The sequence below is a fragment of the Mustelus asterias genome, chromosome 2 (assembly GCF_964213995.1).
Source record: "Mustelus asterias chromosome 2, sMusAst1.hap1.1, whole genome shotgun sequence".
Classification (NCBI taxonomy): Eukaryota; Metazoa; Chordata; class Chondrichthyes; order Carcharhiniformes; family Triakidae; genus Mustelus; species Mustelus asterias.
The window spans coordinates 92,843,280-92,866,584 of record NC_135802.1 but is presented as its reverse complement, the minus strand read 5'-3'; the positions used below and the strand labels follow the sequence as shown (position 1 = coordinate 92,866,584).

The 23,305-nt window shown below is 42.6% G+C and overlaps 1 protein-coding gene across 2 annotated transcripts in view; it reads right to left on the bottom strand.

The window, feature by feature from the left end:
• Positions 1-23,305, bottom strand: part of itgb8 (integrin, beta 8) — an 80,402-nt gene that overhangs the window by 20,825 nt on the left and 36,272 nt on the right. For both annotated transcript variants that reach the window (XM_078238509.1, XM_078238518.1), the window contains exons 9-10: positions 14,010-14,144; positions 7,161-7,569 (exon numbers count right to left, since the gene is read on the bottom strand). In XM_078238509.1, the coding sequence (XP_078094635.1) occupies positions 7,161-7,569; positions 14,010-14,144 (544 nt within the window). The remainder of the gene's footprint in view (positions 1-7,160; positions 7,570-14,009; positions 14,145-23,305) is intronic.

The following is a 23,305-nucleotide window of genomic DNA, read 5'->3' as shown; positions in this document are numbered from 1 at the left end:
TCCGGATGATCAGTAAATTACATTTTCTAACCACCAGGGGAAGCCACTTAGTATAATACGGTACAGATGTAAACAGTACTGAAATAACTTTTTGATACTGACCATACACACATCCATAATGCAGGGGTTATTTTATCCATTGCTACGTAGTGCACCGCCTGGAAGTCATGAAGATCAGCATCTTCGGCATGTGCACAATATGATTTTCTATTCATTTAAACTTTGTTCTTTTCAAAGGTTTTGAGAAGAAAAAGTGAGAAGTTTTATACAATTACTGTGGACTTTAAGTTGACCGCAGTAATTTGTTCCTTCAAAAGAAAACCATTTAAGGTGCAAGAAAACTTAAAGGCAGCAACAGCCAATACACTGGGATCACTTTGATAATTAAAATGTTAAAACATATTGGGTGAGATTTTCCCAAAATAAATCCAAGTGCCCAACAGGCGGGAAAATGGGAGGTTTTCCTGCCCGCTTTTTGGCCGAGCTGACTTTTGATAATTTACGGCACTCTGTGCAATACAGAGGCAGTCAGGAAATTCACGCCGGGGGGCAGAGCTTAATCCCACTGGAGAGGCTGGCAGCAGAGTGCTCAGGGGGCCATTCCGAACACCCAGTATACTGGAAAATCGATTGACGTGTCTCCCAGCCCCCAACCTCTGCTGGCTGGTCCCGACCGCAGGCCCCACATCAATCCCCATTCCCATTGATGCAGAGCTCCCCCCTTCCCTCCCCTCTGATCCTCGGCGCGAGGCTGATCACACCATAAAGTGCCGGTCGCAATTAGGATTTTTAGTCTCCCGTTTACGTTTCCCGCTCCGCTACACTACTCATACAGCATAGCGGGGTGGGAAAATCACGCCCAGTGGATTTAGCCTTCCTGAAAATGTTATCTAATGGCTCAATGGCAAATACATAAGGCACTGGTAGGCCATTTAGCTCCCTGAACCTGTTTGGCTATTCAATGTGATCGTGACTGATCCGTGATCTAATTCCACATACAGTCTGTAAAGAAGTGTGATTTGATGCATACATTCTCCCGCTGGTTCAGAGAATAAAGAGATACGAAATAAGTTGCAACTATCCAGACTAGCTGAATGATTTACACATGTAGAGAGATGCCTCACTCCAACTAATTTTGGCCTATCATACGGTGACCCGAGCTAAGAAAAGTAATAGTAAAACAGAAAGTAGGGCAGTAGGAAATGCTGCAGCAGACTATTGTGCCTCAATCTCTACTGTGCTGATCTTTTGCCTCTGATCTCTGCATAATGTTGATGTCCTAACCAACCAAGTATAGAACAGAGGAGTCCGGAATAATGGTAAGAAGAGCCAAGGTTGTGGAAGATGGAGCAGGACACCAGTATTATGCACAGTGACCTGCAGGAGATCAGCAAGAGGAAGACAGTGGCAAGAGCATGCATTATGTGCCATTTTCAAAAAGTCTTCTAAAAAGTAGGATCCAACTCACCAGTGTGGAGCAATTCTGGAAACACATTTTGGCACAAAAAAAGTGGCAGGAAAAAAAACTTTGAGTCATTGAATGCAGAAATTAGGGTGGGACACATTCAGAGTAAGTCCATGTCCTCTTTTTTGCTGTTAGAATTTCTTTGGGAGTTGTGCAAGTATGTTTTGATGGCTTGGAAATAAGGACAATAATCACATGATACATTTCCCTCCAACTGCATCCAAGTAACACAGCTCAAGGGATGCCAGAGTTCCAGTGATCCTAATGGTACTAAAGACTGATAGGCCTATTCTAATCGCATGCTCATTCCAGCCAGCAGAGACAGTGGGGCTGATTTTCACTTTCAGTTTGGACAGAAAATCACCAGTTCTGGATCGGTTGCCTGTCACATACTCTGTGTGTGATGTTAATGTCTATTCACTTCAACTGAAGGGAAAGCAAACAATCTGTACCCATCAGTTTGCCACCCACGTCAAATGTGAAAATAACCATCACCATTTTGGCAAGCCTTTACCCACTAATAAGGGATTAATCTAATGATTACATTTTGTTCTCCGAGAGCCATGGTCCACTTATTCTGTGGCAAAATACTTCGCACATTTCCACATCCCATGTGAGTCAATTAAGCACTCCAGTAATGCATAAAATGACATGGGAGACAGCAAACAGAATTCAAATGGGTCTGGCCCTAAGATTGGAAAGAATGTTGTGACACATTCAGAAGGCAGTAAGAATTCAGCTTCATCTCAGAATTGCCTGAAAAAAAAAGGTTTCCCACACCATCTCAGCATTTTCCTACATTGTCACTCACTGCTGAGTATCTTGTACTTTATATTGGATTTTAAGACTGATTGTTGCATCATATAAAATAACAAGTCAGTCTGTTGTCATTGAAACAGACAAAAAGAAAATTTCCTCTAGCAAAAATGCAAGTGTAATGAACCTGATATCCTCCTCCGATTCTGCAAATGTCTAGTTTATGAAAAAAGCATTTCACATCAAGAAATCATAGGCCATTCCACAATAGCACAAACATGGTACAGGAAGTATGTTGTTTCGGATGTGAGCTCCCTGGATTCAGTGAAGTCAATAATTATCATATGGTCCCCACATGTTTTTTGCAACACAGGGAGTTCTTTAGCTGAAAGTGGTTGGGGATTAAAGTACCAGCAACTCTTAAAAGGTACTTCTCTTTTGAAGCATTTTATTATGGTTGAGTGGTGGTGTAATACAAGAAGCACCTTGAATACATGTACATTTTCCACCTCATGTGCTTTTGTTGCCATATTGGAGTGCTAGCAGATCATTTAGTGCCCAAGAAACCAGCACTGCATGAGCAAATTTCTAGACCTTTGAGTGCAAATCTTCCCATACTTGGGAATTTGAACTTACTTCAAAAATACAAAAACCTGTACCTGTAGAAATGACCAAACAGTTACTTTAAAAACTCAACTGGTTCACCAACGCCCCTTAAGGAAGGAAACATGCTGTCCTTAACCAGTCTGGGAGATGCGACTTCAATTTCAAGATCAAATATGGCTGACTTTTAACTACCCTTTGAAGTTGCCAAACAAGCTGCTAGATGGCAGCCAACCTGGGACACCAGTGAGGACAGAAAATCGCCAAGGAGACTGATAACTTTTAAAAGAATGGAATCCCCATAAAGACAACAGGAAGAAAACTGCTGGACAAGATTGCGCTTTTTAAAATGTTGGCTTCATGAGGATTCCTTTCTTTTAAAAGTTATCAGTCACTATGGGGATTGTAACAAATTGGGGGCTCGTTCCGGATCCCAACAAGCTGAGAGGGGAAAATGGTGACACCAGAGTTTTCCAGAATTTAAACAAACAAGATTTCACATGTACTTTTGCTATATTCAGTGGAAGTCAAGAGGGCTATCTTTAATGTTCAGACCTTTCTGGAGAGGATCTCTTGGTGCCTTGGAACAGTTAACAAAAAAAAAAATTCCACTGCCATGAGGCACTCTGAGGTTTTTATTTTCGTCCTTATCTTTTGATAAGCCTACTTCAAAATTTTGCCAACATTTAAAACAAAGTCATTATCTTGCGACATTCTTCATCAGTTTATGTCGGTTTAATTTCTACCTTTCCCACTGGTCTCCACTGCACATTTGTATTATGTCTTGACTTGTTATACAAAGGTATCTAATTGCTATCTTGCTTTGCCTTCCGTTTTCTCTCTAACCAAATAATTAAATGTCAGGAATTCTGGTCAGTCAAGACTTTCATCAGTAGCTTTATTATCCTCTTTACTTGATATTTCTAAAGTGTAGGGAATTATATCTAGACCACCGGTTTACCATGACTGAATACAACAAATGCCACAATTGGCAGGGGAACATAATTAAAGCATAACAAGTTTATAGAGCTAATTTTCATTACAATTGGAGACACAGGAATTTAATCAAGGAAATTCAAAAAATAAGACCAAACGTATGATGTTTAAACTGTCCCCTGGTCAGGCAGTAGCATTTCAGAAAAAAAATAGAATCAAAGGGAAACGTGCCTTAAGTTTTTAAAGTTTATTAGTGTCACAAGTAGGCTTGCATTAACACTGCAATGAAGTTACTGTGAAAATCCCCTAGTCGCCACACTCTGGGGCCTGTTCCGGGTACACAGAGGGAAGAACTTAGCATGGCAATGCATCTAACCCGCACATCTTTGGAGTGTGGGAGGAAACTGGAGCACCCGGAGGAAACCCACGCAGACACAGGGAGGACGCACAGACTCCACAGAGACAGTGATCCAAGCCGGAACTGAATCCAGATCCCTGGCGCTGTGAGGCAGCAGTGCTAACCACTGCGCCACTGTGAGCACTGATTTCCCCACATCCCATGGTCTACACTCGAATTTTCATGCCTCTTTTCATCTCCTTTCGTCACAGCTTAATATGTTTCTGAAGTCCAATGTATAATTCAAACACAAACTAAAGCTGCAAATGATACATAATTAGTACGGACTGTATTTTTAAAACTTTCTTTCTTAATCTCCTTCAGACCATAATGCCTCTTCATTTTAAGGAAATTATCAATACAAATTTTACCTAATAAAGCTTTTGAAATGTTTTTTTCAACATTTATTCACAAGCATTGAAAGGTAATTAAATATATTTTGTTGGAGAATTCCATCATTTGGATAGTTTCAATGCTATTAATGCATCCCAGGAAATCATAGAACCATATAGCGCAGAAGAGGCCCTGCGGCCCATTGAGTCCACACTAACACATTAGGGACATTGACAGCATTTAAAAGGTATTTGGACAGATACATGGACAGGAAAGGTTTAGAGGGATATGGGCCAAATGCAGGCAATCGGGGTTAGTGTAGATAGGCTTTTGGGTTGGCATGGACCAGTTTGGGCCAAAGGGCCTGACTCCGCGCCATAGATTCAATGATTAGAAACATCTGACCTCCCACCTAATCCCATCTGCCAGCATTTGGCCCATAGCCCTAAATGTTATGATGTGCCAAGTGTTCATCCAGATACTTTTTAAAGGGTGTGAGGCAACCCGCCTCTACCACCCTCCCAGGAAGCGTATTTCAGATCGTCACCACCCTCTGGGTAAAAAGGTTTTTCCTCATCCTCTTAAACCTCCTGCCCCTCACCTTGAACCTATGTTTTCTCGTGACCGACCCTTCAACTAAGGGGAACAGCTGCTCCTTATCCACTCTGTCCATGTCTCACAATCGTGTACACCTCGATCAGGTCGCCCCCTCAGTCCTCTCTGCTCCAACAAAAACAACCCAAGCTTATGCAATCTCTCTTCATAACTTAAATGTTCCATCCCAAGAAGCATCCTGGTGAATCTCCTCTGCACCCTCTCCAGTGCAATCACATCCTTCTGATAATGTGGCAATCAGAACTGTACGCCACTCCAGCTGTGGCCTCACCAAAGTTCTATACAACTCCAACATGACATCCCTGCTTTTGTAATCTATGCCTCGATTGATAAAGGTAAGTGTCCCATATGCCTTTTTCACCACCCTACTAATACGCCCTTCCGCTTTCAGAGATCTGTGGACAAACACGCCATGGTCCCTTTGTTCCACAGTACTTCCTAGTGTCCTACCATTCATAGAGTACTTTTTTGTCAAATTGTTCCTTCCAAAATGTATCACCTTACACTTTTCAGGATTAAATCCCATCTGCCACTTATCTGCCCATTCCGTCTATATCTTCGTGTAGCCCAAGACACTCCGCCTCACTGTTAACCACTCGTCCAATCTTTGTGTCATTTGCAAACTTACTAATTCTACCCCCACATAGTCAATGTCATTTATATAAATGACGAATCATACACTTTTCACACACAGACGGTGAAGTAACTGCTCAGGAAACAAAATATTAATTCAATTTCTGTATTTTTTGGGAGAGTCTACTAAAGTCTTCAAGTACAAGTTTTAATGATACAATAAAAGTTACAAAACAATTCAACTGATTCGTTTGAAGATGTTACTGTAAAATAATTACATTTTGATTTTTTAAAAAAGTTTCCAAACTTTATTTGAAATTTCAATTACTGGGGAAAATGGGAAGAACAATTTATCTTCAACAAAGTGTAACACTGAAATTTGGCAACCTCCCAACCCCGGAAATTGTTATAATAACATTAAAATCGTTTTCCTACTTTCGGAGAATCCTGGATGGACTAGTAGCGCAATTTCTATTTAAGGTAAACAATTATTTATAAATATGGTTCCATTTCAGGTATTTCTGCCACATACTGCGTCATATAACAAATCAAGCTTTTTAACCAGTGCAATGCTTTAATGGTATTCTAGCATTAATATGAACATCAATGAGTAGGACCTCACTGGATTCACAGTCAGAAAATGTGAATATATCAGGCTAATTTCAAAGTTAGATCATTTTCCAATAAGGTTCACTGCATGGCAATATAAGTCAATAGGCAAGAGTTCATGTGTCCTGTACTGAATCCCACAAAGACCCCCAAACCTAGGGAAATGCAAAGACAAATTTGTGAATCCTGCCACTTGCAGATTTCCAGTGAAACTATTTTTCAAAAGCTTTACTGCAGCAAATTCACAATTGCCACTGATTCGTAATTATGATTTCAATGAGGGGTACTGCTTGAGTGGCAAATTCCAAGCAAGTTGTAGCATGCCAATGCCGCAAGTTATTACTCCATAATTTGCTAAAATTTCTGTCATAACAATGACACAAGCTACAGTCATGCAATTATTAGGGCACGTTTTCAGCAAATTCAGGCCGATTTTTATTGATAGCTAAATGGCAAACTTAGGAAGCAGATAAGTACAGTTAATTAGCGTGTAATAGTTCCTCCCCAGTACATACTAAGATGCTGGGAGATATAAAATTGGCATGCGGGAAGGCTGATATGAAAGTTGGTTAGTTTGTTGGCAGGCTTTCTGCTCCCAGATTTACAGTATTGCCTTTGGTATTTCTCAGAACACAGATAATATACAAAGGGTTGTTTGAGTATGTGTATCTGTTAATGAGTTGCTGCGCACAGCTGCTAGGCCAGGTCCCCATACTTGGAAAACATATTATTCGAAAGATACTATACATGTCGGTAAAACATCAAAACTTTCACATTATTGTTGGATTTACCAATAATCAAAGAAAAAGTGTAACAAACAGTAAACAGCTAGCTCTAGAGAAGTCAATGATTTTCATGAATTTGTCATCTTACCAGCACATAGGCGGCCTTGGTGATAAGGACAAGAAAAGTTATCCAGCTCGCAATATTTTCCAAACACTCTACCTAGCTTGGTCTGGTAGCATAAGCATTTCCCACAGTTGCAGATCCCTCGATTACTGCACGCAGGCTGTTCTTTGTACTGCCGACAGCTTTCAATGAGACATTGTTCTTTGCAGGAAGAATTAGTAACTCTGTCTTCACACTGGCAAAGTCTACAATCTGGGTCAAGCTCTTTATTGAAGCATCTTCCAGCAGCATAACCTTTAGGCCCTTTGCACTGACAAGCACAAGTGCTGCTTACAGAAACAACAATTGTTTCATTATATCCAACGGGTTTTAAAATGATGTACTTGTCTCCCTCATAACAATCTGTCATTCCAACTGTTATATTAAAAGAAACCTAAACCAAGAAAAATGGGAAAGTTAGTGCTGGTGAAGGAGCAGATTAATTTGTAAATACATATTATAAATTCATATTAGTCTTATTCTTTTTGTTCTTTGCATGTAGCACTTTGTTTCTAGGGTTGCAGGTGAAACAATGAGTGGGATTTTCCAGCCACACTCGTCCCAAAACTGGAAAATCACTCCTGAGGTCAACGCCCCCCCCGCCCTCTCCGATTCCTGTGGCGGGAACAGGAAAACTCCCCCCCAATGATTCTCAAAAATAAACATTAGCATCCATTTTATTACATCAATAAAATAGATAAGGAAGTCAATGTTCTGTGATTCAATCTTTGATTAATTCAAGGTATTACATGGTAAAATGGCAGAAGGTAATTAAAAGTTAATAATTAGGAAATAAAAGCGAAAGTAGGCAGGGTTCTCCAGCCATGTGTTTCTCGGCGGGGGGAGGTGGTGCACTGTTCGCTGGCAGCAGAATCTTCTGCCTCCACTACTGTCAATGGGATTTCCCATTGAAGCCATCCCACACTGATTTGCTGGGAAACTGGTGAATGGGGATGCGCTGCCAGAGGGTCCAGAGAATCCTGCCAACAGGAATGGCCAGAGACCCGCCCAATGATTTGGCACGTCTTGGGGAGATCGTGCCATGGCTCCATATAGGGGTTTATTTTTCGCACCCACTTTTTGAGAAGAGGTGTGATTGAATTGCATGTGGGCATTACATAGAATGCACAGCATAGGAACAGGCCATTCAGTCTAAATGGTTCATGCCGGTTGTTCACATTCTGCATGAATTCCTCTCACCCCCTCTTCGTCTGATCATATCAGCATAACGATAAATTGCTTTACCCTCCCACCCTCCATATGTTTAGCTAGCTTCATCTTAAATGAATTTCTGCTATTTGCCTCAACAATTTCCTGTGGAAATTACTTCTCAAGTAAGAGAAATTTGCTTTGGCCGTTACTACACATGTTGCCTTGCTTCTTGTGAAATAAAGCAGCTCATCATCATTTTGTATCTGCCTCATCTTACCAAATGTCTCCATCTCACGTCAAAATGTTTGAGAAGTGCTTGTGCACCAGGGTCATCTATTACACACTAGGTTATGTCTCATATGGAAAAACTACAAATTTGCAACTGTACACAGCCTTTTATAAACACAGAACAATCTAAAATGTTTCACAAATCAAGAAGCATTTTTTAAACGTGTAGTCACTCTTGCATTGTAAGCAAATGCAGCAGTCATTTTTGGCACAGCAAGGTCCAACAGAAATAAATGGTGAAATAATCTCTTTTACTGGTGTCAGCTAAGGAATAAATGTTGGATAGGGCTTCAGAAGAATTCCCTGCTCTTCATTAAGTAATGTTATTGGAGCGTTATCCTCATTAGATAGTTTAATATCTACTGTGAAAGCCAGCATCCTAGAAGTTGGTTTATTCAAGACTTATTTTTCCTTACGTCTATTCAAGCTCTAATATGGCAAGTAGGAAGCATGTGTGCATTCCCAGATTGAAGTGTGCCACACATCCACCATATTTCACACAGACTGAGGCATCCTTTACCCACACCTAAAGCAGGATCAGGTGAAATGCATAAGGGGCCAACACCCGTTTTAGAAGTCCCCTCTCCAAGACTGCCCTGCCCTGAGACTGGTCACGACAGCACCAGCTGCAATCAGCCCAAGGGATCAACTGCAACAAAGGATGCAACTACCTGAAATAGGATCCTGGAGCTAAAGGGCTCCTACTGATCTAATATAAAAGAGGCCAATTGTTAATTTTGATTTCCCATCCCATGGTCAGCAGTCCTGACCCCACCCATCACTCGTCCTCATTCTCTGCTCCCAACATAGAACTACCTGATCACAGACAATAATTAACACGCCCTGATGTCCAATCCTGGGATCCACAACCCAGGCTCCATCCTGATCAAGATACCTCTGCTGATGCATCATCCATGTTTTCCCTCCCAACTCAGGACCCTGGCCCCAACACAAATTCAGTCCTTCTTCCCGATCCCCAAACCAGGTCCCATCTAATCCTAATCCCTCCCCTGCTTATCCACAATCCAAGCACCAATCCCAATTCCTGAACAAGGCTTCCATTTCACCCTTTGACAAGAACACAGCAAAGAAGCCTGCGGTCCACTAGCTGGAAAGCCAGAGCCCTCATCTCCCAATCATTAGGAGGCACAAATTATACTTTCCAGGCCAGTATCTTCAACATTCTAGTACTTCACTGAAGTGTCAGCCTAGATTACGTACTCGTAAGTGCTTGAAATGGGGGCGAATCCACAACCTCTCAAAGTCAAAAGAGTTGCCATTGAACCAAGACTGACACATAACAGAATTAAATATTGCACAGGATGTGCACACTCTGAACTGCTTATGGATATATCCAGCACCATTGTACCGGAGAGAATATCTAAAGCAGGTTTGAAACTTGCAATAATAACTCAAGGACATAATATTCCATAATACACTGGAGGATATAAATCCACTTTGTCAATAATTGAAGTAACAAGATATCAATAATTTTTACAATGCCACCATTATTAATTGTTAAGCTTCCACTGAAAATCAAGGGTCACGTGATTAATTCAGCACGCACATGGTCATGGAAAATTTATACTGGGAAATCTTTCTACAAGCTGTTTAAAGCTAAATTTGCTTTGATCTCAACTGGGTATTTAAACATTCTGTGCTGATTACTGCAACTATTCACAAACAAATAAATAAAAATCTCAATTACCTCCAGTAATCGCAATACAATTGGATTCTGCAATTTTGGGGTTACTAAATTGTACAGGTGATTTCTGGAACAAGCGTATAATCCTCCTGAGCCCAGGCAATCGTCATTTTCAGGCCTCATGTGAATAGCATCAGTGAACAACTTGTGCATTTGGAGCCGCTCACCAATCAGAGAAGATGGCAAATATGAGCCAGTCCATACAGGTTGGAGGGCCAGCGGAAAGCAATCAAAAGAGAGGCCTGCAGAAAATGTCACATTTGAAGGGTTGACTTTAGGGGTGTCGAGAAGAGCATTAGAGACTTGTGGGAAAGCCAACCCATGCCAAGGAACAACTGCCTGTGTGGCAGACACTTCACAAGTTTGTTCATCCAAACTGCATGGAGAGTCCATTTTCATCACACATCCTGATCTGTACTGGCTAATGAGAGTTACTTGCAAGGCTCTGGTGAAAGCCTGGGATGTCATTTCATTTCAACCTGCCAAAATTGATAATCCGGATGCTGGTGGAAATAGGCTAAAAGGTGTCACTGTCGGCCATTTGCCACTGATAAAAATTAACTCTCCAAAAACACATCCTGAAGCACTGTTTGGTAGCTTAGCAAAACATCATCTTTAATTGGTCATAAATTTTCTGGGACTCTGAATCTGAATGTAACAAGACCCTTCCAATCTTCTGTAATAACTTGTGTAAACTGGGGACCAATCCTACGTACAAGCAATGTTAATCCCATTCAGGTCACACACACAACTAGATTTATTTTTATCTCCACAGGATTTTGTCATATTTTTATAAAATTGAGTCATCGGATTTCATACTAGCAGATGTCAAACAAATTTAAGAAACTCAATTATTCCAACTAACGAAATAATAAGTTTGCAACAATAAACATGCATTTGTCAAACAGGAACTTGCATAACTAAGATTATGCCATCATAGTGTTCAATTCCTGGAAGTGCATTTAGGTTGCAGTTCTTCCCACAGGCGTGGCCCCACTTGTCCTATTCCCTGGTTCAACATCATGGTAGTAGGTTCCAGAGATATCTACACACTTCATTGGGTGCAAACTTCTGAGGGAGGACAATCCAGTGCTGTTACAACATTGTATTGGTTGCAGCATCTTAAAGGGGCACAGTCTTTGTGATCAGGAAGATGGTAATATTTTGGGGACATATTCAGTGCATCAAGTATCAATGATCAGTTACACATGTGGAATCCTGCCACATGATAAAATTGGACAACTCTCTCTTGCTGAAGAACAATATTCATAAGGAAATGAACCATTTGGTTCAAAAAAACAATGGAAGTGGTTAGTTTGGTTCAGTTATGTACAGCTCATTGGTAGCAAATGACAGATATCCCCGACACAATTTGAGGGGACAATAAGGCCTAGTCATTTAAGTCTGCGGTTAGTCACTGCTTTGCCCAGTACATCGCTCTGATGGCGATTCTTCAAGTCTGAGGCAAGCACTTAATCCATCGCAGATACTGCTTGATAAGGGAAATGTCGGCTTCTCACACAGTGCTGAGCGTTTAGGTTAGGAGTGCTTTGGGTAGTAAATGCAAGTGTGTGGGTAACTGTTGGTAAAGGCCTGATGAAACTGGAGTCCCTGCAGGGTTCTTCCACATTCTCTTCTTCTTCCTTTTCAAAAGTGAAAGGAAATCCTTAAAGGAAACAACATTGTCTCCAGAGATTAATGCATTTAAACGGAGCAATTGGACTCCAGGCAAATCCTAAATAAAATTTAACAGCATCATCTTCAGCAACCAAGTTGCACTTAAGGTAGTAACTGATGACTTTAGGCAGAACTTCTACCTGATTATGGCTGTGTGGTAACCAGCAATGTGTCTTTTTTGTCAGTAGGAATTGATTACTTTGAGGTGAGCCACAGGCAGAATCCAACATTGCACCTCATTACCCGATTTGAATCCAATGTGTTTTCAGCAGTTGGTCAGCAGCAGGCAGTGTGCACTGCTCATATCCTTGAGGGATGAAAGGCCATACACAACCATTCGGATATTTCGACAACAACTTGTACTTACATAACGCCTTTAATGCGGTAAAATATCACAAGGCACATTGCAGCAGCATCAAATAAAATTTGACAACGAGCCACATAAGGACATATTATGGCAAGTGACCAAAAGCTTGGTCAAAATGGTAGGTTTTAAAGATTAGGCAGGAAAAAAGACAGACAAGAGATTTAGGGAAGGAACTCCAGAAGCCAGGCAGTTGAAGGTGTGGTCACAATGGGCGGAGCGATCAAAATTAAGGTTGCGCAAGAGGATAGGATTGGAGGAGTGCAGATAGTTCAGAGGTTGTAGAGCTGGAAGAGATTACAAAGGAAGTGAGGGGAATTTGAAAGCAAAGATGGGACTTTTAAAATTGAGGTGTTGCTTAAATAGGAGCAATGTAGTTTAGGAAGCAAGCGGGCCTCTTGCATACAAGTCAGAAGAGCACAGGTTCAAATTCCAGTCAAGCTAACTTAAACACTCAATGTGGTGCTGAAGGAGTGCAAAGGTGAGATATTAAACCAAGATATTTTGGAGGACTTTGAAGAAAAGCCAACATTAGTTCTTTAGCCAACACCCTCAAAAGATTTATCTGTCCACTTACCTACGGCGCGATTCTCTGCGCCCGTTCACGTTGCGCATAAATCCTGTCATGGCCGTTAGATCCTGCAAGAGGTTCAAAACGGGACTTCCGAGCGCGATGTTCCTGGGCCCTCCCATTGAGGGGTGGGGGCAGATTGGCCGCTGTGCTCCGTGGGTGGGGGCAGATTGGCCGCTGTGCTCCGGGGGTGGGGGCAGATTGGCCTCTGTGCTCCGGGGGCGGGGGCAGATTGGCCGCTGTGCTGTGGGGGTGGGGGCAGATTGGCCGCTGTGCTGTGGGGGTGGGGGCAGATTGTCTGCTGTGCTGTGGGGGTGGGGGCAGATTAGCCGCTGTGCTCCGGGGGTGGGGGCAGATTGGCCGCTGTGCTCCGGGGGTGGGGGCAGATTGTCCGCTGTGCTCCGGGGGTGGGGGCAGATTGGCCGCTGTGCTCCGGGGGTGGGGGCAGATTGGCCGCTGTGCTCCGGGGGTGGGGGCAGATTGTCCGCTGTACTCCGGGGGCGGGGGTGTTCTCCTTTTCCATCTGGGGTCGTTACAGGGCCATTAGCTTTACTTTGAGATCAGGGCGTCCTGTTTCTGTGGATCCTGCCTTGCTGCCTCTATCAGGCCCACACCACAACATGTCCCCCTGCTTTCTTTTGACAAAATATCAGAAGATCAGCCATGCGTGTCCCAAGTACCACCCCCCCCCTCCCAACTCACACCACCACCACCCCAGGTCAACAGACCTTTAAGCGGTGTGCCAGATTTTCCGTCCCACCTGTTAAGATTCCTGTGGCAGCAAAATTCTGCCCATGGTTTCTTACCAATTATATTTAAATCAAGACCTCTACTGAGCAGTAATAATAAATTTGCCTTAATCTTCCTGATGTTCTGCAATTTAAATGTGAATAGCTGCTACAAATGGGAGGGGGGGATTAATATTGACCCGAGACAATGAATATTAAATCACTCATTGATAAAGCATGCAATATCACTCTGGAAAGTATGACATGTATTGTGTAACCCAAAGGAATATAAATCTAAATTAACAGTATGCAGCATTGTGTGGAGTTTCATGTTGAATACAAATCTTACTGTGTCACTGGCTTTCACATTTTTGCATTTATTGTGGCCTGGATGTTCAGCCCCATCAGGACAGACAGCAGTAATGTTCACATAGACCCCATTGATAAGATTGTCCACCTGCAGTTCTACTTCAGAAAGCAGCGTCTGTATAAAAAAAACAAAACACAAAAGAAAAATCACTCAATTACCCACTAACTGTAATTTTGCGGTTTTATCACTGTAAAACAAACCCAATGACTCAGCGAGCAAAAGCTTCATGGCACAAATAAATCCTTCTTAAAATGCAATGCTGTTGTATTTAACAGGAATCAGCACAAAAGATGAATGATCCACCACATTTGTATTAATTGCTCAATGCTTTCTGGAACTTCATTCTCAGTATAAACCTTCAATGGCTTTTTGTGTTTGAAACAGGAAGTGGAAGGAATATTCCGTTAGTGCTTTTTCAAAAACAGTTCAGATAAGTTCCAAGTGGAACTCGGGGATAAATTTTAATTCTTATCACAGATGGCGGAGAACACAGTAAGAGTTTTAACAACACCAGGTTAAACTCCAACAGGTTTATTTGGTAGCAAATGCCATTAGCTTTCGGAGCGCTGGAGCAGCGCTCCGAAAGCTAATGGCATTTGCTACCAAATAAACCTGTTGGACTTTAACCTGGTGTTGTTAAAACTCTTACTGTGTTTACCCCAGTCCAACGCCGGCATCTCCACATCATGGCGGAGAACATCACAGACTGGTGACGCACATCAGAAATCAGGCAGACATCTTAATGCCCAGCAGGCAATGCACAACTCACCACAGATAAAACATTAACAATCTAAATTATAGACAAAGCCAATGAATGAAAGATACAAAAGCATACATGAGGAAAAGCGGTAAACTATCATGAGGCCCGTCTTCTCACAGCTTCCAACCCCTGAAAGAAGCAAAAAAAAAAAATGCTTGTGGCCAATTAAGGAAAAATCATGAAGAAATTCCTTTAACACTTTCAGGTGGGCACTTGCAACAGCCCTTTGTGTTTCTGCTTTGGTTATGTCAGCAACACAGATTAACATCTGTATTCCATAAACACTTTTTTAAAGAATATATCAATGACCAGGGAATCTGTTTTATTGCAACATTGATTGAGATAGATATTGTTCAGGATATTGGGGATAATCCCCTGTTCTTCTTCAGAATAGTACCATGGGATCTTTTACATGCACTTGAGCAGCCAAAGGGGACCTCCATTTAACATCTCGCTTGAAAGTCAATACATCCAACAGCGCAGTGCTCCCTCAGTACTATATTGGAGTGTCAGCCCTGATTTTATCTGCTCAACCTTGGATGAGACTTGAACCTAAAACCTTGGCCAGAACTTTCCTACCACTTCATGGCAGCAGGATCTTCCAGTCCCACCAACAACGCACCCCGCCAAGGATCTCCTGGAGGCAAGGGGTCCCATTCAACAGGAAACCCTATTGACAATGGCGGGACCATAAGATGGTGGACCACCTCGCAGTGGGGTGCTTGGTAAATCCCGCTCTATGTAGTTCAGAGACGAGTGTGTTATCAACTGAGCCACAGCTGACACACATATGGTTCCTTAATCCCCTCCAGATCTTTCTTCCTCGTCATTTCCCTCTCACCCCATTCCTTCTTGGTAATCTTGCACTTTGCTGTGTATTCATGATACCCTCTGACCTTCCACTCTCTAACCCGGAAGGATCTGTCCTTAGAGAAGGTCTCAGCTTCACTCCTTGATGCCCCACTTCAATTAATCTGAACTCATCACAGCATCAAGCTATTGCGTCGCTTTTGTTTCCACATCTTTAGATAGGGATCTGCCATTTTTCAGGCCTTTATGGAACTAATTGAATGGCCCTTTCAAAGAGGAACAATGGGCTGCATGATGATCTTCTGTGCTGTGTTATTCTATCATTTAAAGAAGCAATCTACCAAGAAAAGGAAGAAGTGTCTTTATGAAATTTCACAGACTTTTCAATTGGATGGGAGGGTGCGGGCCTCATTTGGCACTTTGCTAAAATAAATATTTCTCCAATTTATCTAAATATCAGAACCATACACATGAAAGTTTTTCAGAATTTTCCCCATTATTTTCCTAGTGTTCACTGTCACAATGACTGGCATGTAATTAAGTGAAGAATTTTGCATTGATACACACAAATAGAGAAAGCAGCATAATTTGCTGCCAAGCTTTAATAACATATTCTGTTAAAACAGGTGAATAATTGATGGGATATAAATAATCTCAGGTGTGGAGAAAATTGTGTTAAAAATGGAACACATTAATTACCTGCTAAAACAGCTATGACCTGTTTCACCCTCGTTTAAGTCACACAAGAATGGAAAGACCCAAAGACCATCCATTAAATTTGTTGTCAGACCTGATCATCACATTAGTACAACAAGCTGTGCGTTCAATCATATTCATGTCAGTCTGGATCTGGCTGGGCAGATTACATTATTTTGTAAATTGAGTTTGTGTCTTTATATGCCCTGTTTGTGAACAGAACTCCCAATCACCTGACGAAGGAGCAGCAAGCGCTCCGAAAGCTAGTGGCTTTTGCTACCAAATAAACCTGTTGGACTTTAACCTGGTGTTGTGAGACTTCTTACTGTGTTTACCCCAGTCCAATGCCGGCATCGCCACATCATACAGCTTTGTCCAGGGATTGGGGAGGCAATCAGCAGGGGTTGGTTAATTAAACAGCTACAGCTATACTTGCTAAAAACAACTTATCTTTCGGCTGCTTCCAAGGCCTAAAATGGCTCAGTGGCTGTAAAGATGGGTAAAGTAGTTGCAGCTGATGGAAACACAAACTTTTGCTACTTCTCAAAAATTTCTGGAATGGGGTCAGTAATGGGCGCAGGAGCCTCTTATCAAGTGGGCTCCAGAATCACCTTATTAAAAAGTCCTTGCTGAATTGGACACATACAAACCTGGCCAGGCTGACTCAATGGTAAACTTGCCATCATTGGGCCTGTTTTACACTCAAAGATTGGATGCAAGTATATTGAATTTAGAGCCCATGTCTTCCCATTCAGAGAGTGATATTTCTCCTGATTGCAAAATAAATATTAGGAATGGCACTGTTCTTGCATCATTCTCGAATACACTTGCACCAAATTTATCTTGGTGCTGTTAAAATGCAGCTGCTAACCTGGATATAACAAATGGATCAAGATCTGTGCTAATATTATGCAGAGAGGAATTTGGTATCAATGGATTAAGCTTCTGAAAAATATCAGCAGCAATTATTCTTCCTAATTTTCGAGCACAATGAGGTGGGGGAATCTTGCAGCCGGGCATGCTTGGGATTCACGCATGCATTTCCACCGCGAGCGCATCTCACGGGAGATGGAGTGAAGGGGGGGTTGGGGGGGGGGGGGGGGGAAGAGAAAATTGGGACCTCCGGGAATGATGCCCCCTGGGCATGGGCACCTTGGCAGTGCCACCCTGTGCCCATGCCCAGGGGGCACCTTGGCACTGCCCACCATACATGGGGCAATGCCAAGGGGGTGATTGGTGTGGGTGGGGGGGTCCCCCCGCCAGTATGCATTTGGGATTGGTCGGGGCAAGAGGGAGGCTAGCAATCAGGGTGGGCGAGGGTGTCAGCCTGCTGGGGGAGTCGGCACTGCGGGGAGTGGGGGGATGGCTGGAGATTGGTGTGGGGTCTGCCTGCTGGGTTGTCGGCACTGCCTTGGGAGGGGGGGGGGGCGGAAGAGCTGGAGATCGGGATGGGCCTGAGTCAGGGCTGGCAGGCCACGAATGAGTTGGCCAGCAAACGTTCAGGGCCACTGCGCATGCTCAGACCCCCGCTGGTTTCAGCCTCCCAGGTGGAAATAGGCCCCGTCCTCTGAAATCTAATGGTGGCCTCTGCAGTTCACAGAGTGTGGAAGATTCCAGTGTGAACTCCCACTGAAAAAGCGAGCGTGAATTACTCCAGTTTTCCCGCGAATTCCACACTTGGAATTTTTGTTTGGAGAATTCTGGCACCTGCATTTATATTGGATAAAAGCGAATGACTGCAGATGCTGGAATCTGAAACCAAAAGAGCAAATGCTGGAAAATCTCAGCAGGTCTGGCAATGTCTGCAAGGAGAGAAAAGAGCTGACGTTGAGTCGAGATGACCCTTTGTCAAACTTTGACAAAGGGTCATCTGGACTCAAAACGTCATCTCTCTTTTCTCCTTACAGAAGCCGCCAATCCTGCTGAGATTTTCCAGCATTTTATCATTTGGTTCCTGCATTTATATTGTCCATTATCAGCCTCCCAAAACATCATTTAGTACTGTGCAACCAACTGATTACTTTTCAAGATAAATCATTGATCTATAGGTAAATAAGACAATGAAAATGTTCAAAAACAGACCATGAGATAATGAATCTTCAATGAATACATTCACAGATTCATTGATTTTTGTAAAGGGATGTGGGTTAGAATTTTCATGGGTGTTCCATTCCACCTATTATCCAAGCTGCTGGTGTTAACAGGAGCAGTGGCTGCTGAAGGTAATGCACCCACCAGAGGTCAGGGTCACGAGGACTCCAGACCAAAGTTGAGTGAAAGCAGGTTGGGGACCATGGGGTGGGGGTCCCAGGAGAGGCGTGGGACAGGGGGTTGGAGGCAAGTGGCTTTCAGTGGACACTGCCTTTCCGGTGCTGAATCCCTCAATCAGGAACAGAGAACTTGAATATGATGGACCTCCCTGGAAGGCCACTGGCAAACCCAACATGGCTGGCGAAACGGCCTTCCAAGGGAGCAGGAAAACTGTGCAGGCTCGATTTAATCTACAAATCACCACTAAATTGCAGTGGGCTCAGGGTTAATGGGAATCAATTGCTTCATCAATGAACCTAATTGACATCTCACAGATAGTAGCTGCGAATCCTATCGGCCCCTTCTGCTCTCTGACTTAATGTGGGAGCATTTAGCTGCCATTGGGAGACTGAAGTGAGGTATCTCCTCAAATGAGTGGGCAAGGCCACAATGTTTCCTGCTGCGGCAGACTGCATCAAATCCAACTCAATATTTCAGAAAGAAAAACACAAGATGTTACATGGATAAGGAATATTGCAATTAACTAAGCTCCTTCAGGTCACCAGCAAATGAGTCAAAATGGCTATGGAAGTCTATCGGGAAATTTGAACAATACACCCTCACCTTGAACTGAGCTGCCATTCATGCTTAAAGTCTGGAAATTCAACCCAAACCCACTGCAAGCTTTGTTTACTCGGAATGGGTTCCAGGGCAGCCTGCTCTCAAGGTCAATAATTTCAGTAATTTAAACAAGCTCATTTAGCCGAATGCTTCAGAATTTAGATTTAATGGCTGAGGGTCCGGTTTTCTCAAGATCAGGAAACTCAGCCGAGAAGGGAGCAGCAGGGTTGGATTCAGCAGTATCTTTGTGGGCTTGGAGAAGCAGGAGTGCTTTCCCCTGCACACCTCTATCATTTCCCACCCCAAAACCTTACCTGTTTCATTGCCTCCCACCATATGATTGGTTGACACCTTAGGTAGGGACACCCAGACTGACAGCACCTCCGCCAGGACAGATTCCAAGCTGAACCCACATCTCTGTCTTTTTTATTCATTTGTGGGATATGGGCATTGCTGGCAGGGCCAGCATTTATTGCCCATTGCTAGTTGCCCTTGGACTGAGTGGCTTGCTAGGCCATTTCAGAGGGCAGTTGAGAGTCAACCATGTTGCTGTGGCTCGGGAGTCACATGTAGGCCAGACCAGATAAGGACGACAGATTTCCTTCCCTAACGGGCATTTGTGATCCAGATGGGTTTTTCCAACAATTGACAATAGCTTCATGATCAGTAGATTCTTAATTCGATTTTTAAAACTGATTACAATTCCACCATCTGCCGTGGTGGGATTCGAACTCAGGTCTCTAGAATATTAGCTGAGTTTCTGGATTAATAATCTAGCAATAATACCACAAGGCCAATACCTCCTCCTGCATGATAACCACCCTAACCAACAATTTAAATCAACCCCAGAGTAGCATTTGAACCCTCAATATTCCAGGTTAAAAGTGAGACTATTGCCAAATAAATCAAGGTGAAAGGGACAAATTCAATTTCTTTTTGTTAAATTTCCTCCATTTGTTGTTCGCCTTTTATTTTTCAAATGTTCCAGGAAACAGGGTTTAGACCATAGATCTTACTGATAGAGGAGACATGAACCAGATTTTCAAAGTTTTGGAAGGCACTTTTTTTTCCAGTAAACTTGCAGACGAATCTACTGCCAATTATTTCATCCCTGTGTAATTGGAAAGATCTCATCACTGTAAACATCAGCCATATTGTTTTCTTCATTTGCTTCTATAATTTTAAAACAGTCGTAAAGAAAAAGATTTCAGTTCTTGCTTTTCAGTTTGCTCAATGAGCTAGCCACTTGGTACGAGAAGTATTTTATTGTGTGCAACATCCGATTTTCAGCTCCAAGGATAATAGTTTGGGATTCTTTGTGGACTGAGGAGCAGGGTTTCTTTTTAAAATTAGAGTGCTTATGAGGTAGTTGGAATAGAAAAGACAATGGGGGTGATCTTACCGGCCGTTCACGTCACACTCTCACTGCAGCAAAGTCGGAGAATTTGGCAGCCAGCAAAATCTCCGTTCACTGCAGCGGGATGGGAAAATCCACGAAAAAGATGGTAAGATTCCGGACATTGTTCATGAAATTAGAAATCTAATTTAAACCCAGGTACTTTATTTCCAAAATTATTTAGACTGAAATAAGAAATGAACAACTCTGATAACCCAAACGACATTATCCCTAATATTTTATTTTCTGATGTCAACCAGGTGACTAATTTACAAATCTTCCAATTACTGAAGTAGGAAGTTCCTACAATGAGGTAACAGTACTGAAAATAAACAAACCATCACCAAGAACCTGAGTTTCTGAGTTATCTTCTGTTAAGCAAATTCTAGAAATAGAGAGGTCAACATCCTCTCTGTGGTACACAACGTGCTTAGCTGCCCATTACAAGTGCCGCCAGAGCTATGTCAGGTTCTATTAGGCCTCAAACCCCTTTGCCAAAATTATCCATTACATTAGAAAGCACAGAGTCCTCAGCTTATATCTACACTACCCATTATCTCCTAAATTTCCAACAAGCACAATGAATTCATAGAATTTTTCATCACCATCCATTCAGCTGTTTCCCCCCTCCTTCACTTTGTCCACTAGATCAAAACTTGCCCAAGACCTCAGTTTCCTCCACATTGCACAAAATGTGCACCTCTCACTAGTCTGTCTCTTCACTCTTCATTTCTGTGACGGCAGCCTCTTGTGCATCATCCCACTTTGGTCCCATCATTGGTAATTGTGCCTTCAGTTCACTGGGCTACAAGCTCTGAAAGTAATCTTCCTAGATCCACTTCCTTTCTCACTGCCCAAGCTTTTGCATCCCCTCCCCGGCCAAGTCCAACAAGCACTCACCCCTCCTCTTTGGACCTGTCAGCCTGTCCCTGGAGACATCTTGGACTTACCTCAGGAGTCCGGCTCCATCATTGAACACCACTTCCTGCCCTCTCTGCAGCAGGGCCTCCGCCCATGCTTGGCACCGTGGGAGTGCAGAGTTAACAGCAGCTCTAAAAGGGAGTCTTCCTCCTGGGGGTAGAGGGAAGTCCTGCTTCACACTAATTAAAGTGCTATCACTCGAAACATTAAAGCAGGATGACAAAGCTTTGCAGAGATCACCCTAGGGATTTATGCTAAGGTGCAGGGAGCCCACCCTCAGTGTAAAATCTAGCCCCATGTCTCTGAAGCAACTTTGAATGTTTTCCTATCCATCTACTGCAATTTATTAAATAGACAGTGGTTTTATTGAAAATTTACACAGTAAACCAGTATGCTAAAAATAGCACAGCAGAATTACTCAAGGCCCTTACAATACAAAAAATGTGCAGTATAATCTGTTATGATATGCAAACATTCCACCCACACACAAATGTACATGGCTCATGGCTACAGAGAAATTGTGCACATTATAAGGCCAACTGTGTGAACTTGCAATCCTGGCCTGAAGCCTCAGCTACTCGGCATTTGAGTATGCACATTCTGTAATCATCTTCCCATCTGAATTCCTAATAAGACTTACTGTAGGAAATGCAATTCTGCAAAATATAGTTTTTTAAAAATTCATTTATGGGACTTGGCTAGGCCAGCATTTATTGCTCATCCCTAACTGCCCTCCATTTCAGAGGACACTGGTGAGTCAACCACATTGCTGTGGATCTGGAGTCATATGTAAGCCAGACCAGTTAAGGATGGCAGATTGCCTTCCCTAAAGGACATTAGTGAGCCAGATGGGATATTATGACAATGGTTTCATGGTGATCATTAGACTTTTTTTTTATTGAATTCACATTTCACCATCTGCTATGGTGGGATTTGAACCCAGGTCTCCAGATCTTGCCCTGGATCTCTGGATTACTAGTCCAGTGACAATACCACTGTTCCTCTGCTTCCATTATTAATGCAATAACACAAATTTAATTAGTATAATTTGATTCAATATTTTGCCGGACAGAACATAACTGACACAGGACAACAGGCCAACGGAACAATATTCAAACTGGCAAGAGGCAATTTTAGGGCTGTCAATAAATTCTTCATCATGCAAAGATTGATCGCTACTCAGAATGGTTTATGGGTACAGCAGGTAAAGAAATTGCGGTGATTTAAGTTATAGCTGGGTGTTGTGATGAGGCCACTGCAGGCTTATTCTAGATAAATAAACTAAGCTGACTCAAGTGACCTTCTTCATACAGAACTCCTGAATTTGTGATAGCTACCTGCCTTGGAAAATAGTAACTGTCACAGTCATTCTCTTCTGAAGTGGTGCTGGGATTGATTAGAGAATGTAATGAAGAGATTTGCTGTGGTTAAATGGAAGTTACCTAATCAACAGTGACCCAATGTTCTGCAGTGCCCAGTTAAAAGTCAGTAACCATCTGTACATAGTTGAGTCTAGTCCCAACTAATATTGTCCCCTATAGCCCTATCCGTGGTGCGTCTGACCTGCCTTCAGGCAGAGAAGTAAGGAAGAAGAGGAGCTTAAGTGGAAATTACTGAACAATGAGCTCTGAAAGAGGTGACTGAAACCAAGGCTTCAAAAATAAAAGGGACTGAAAAAAATAGGGCATTGAAAGTTTTTTTTAAAAGAGTAAACGGCGATACAGAGTAATCTATGGAAAGCATTTCCACAGAGTAGAGCAAAGGCAGCTAAAGGCTGGTCCAGTTTGGTGGCGGTGGTGGCAAAGACAAGACAAGATGGGT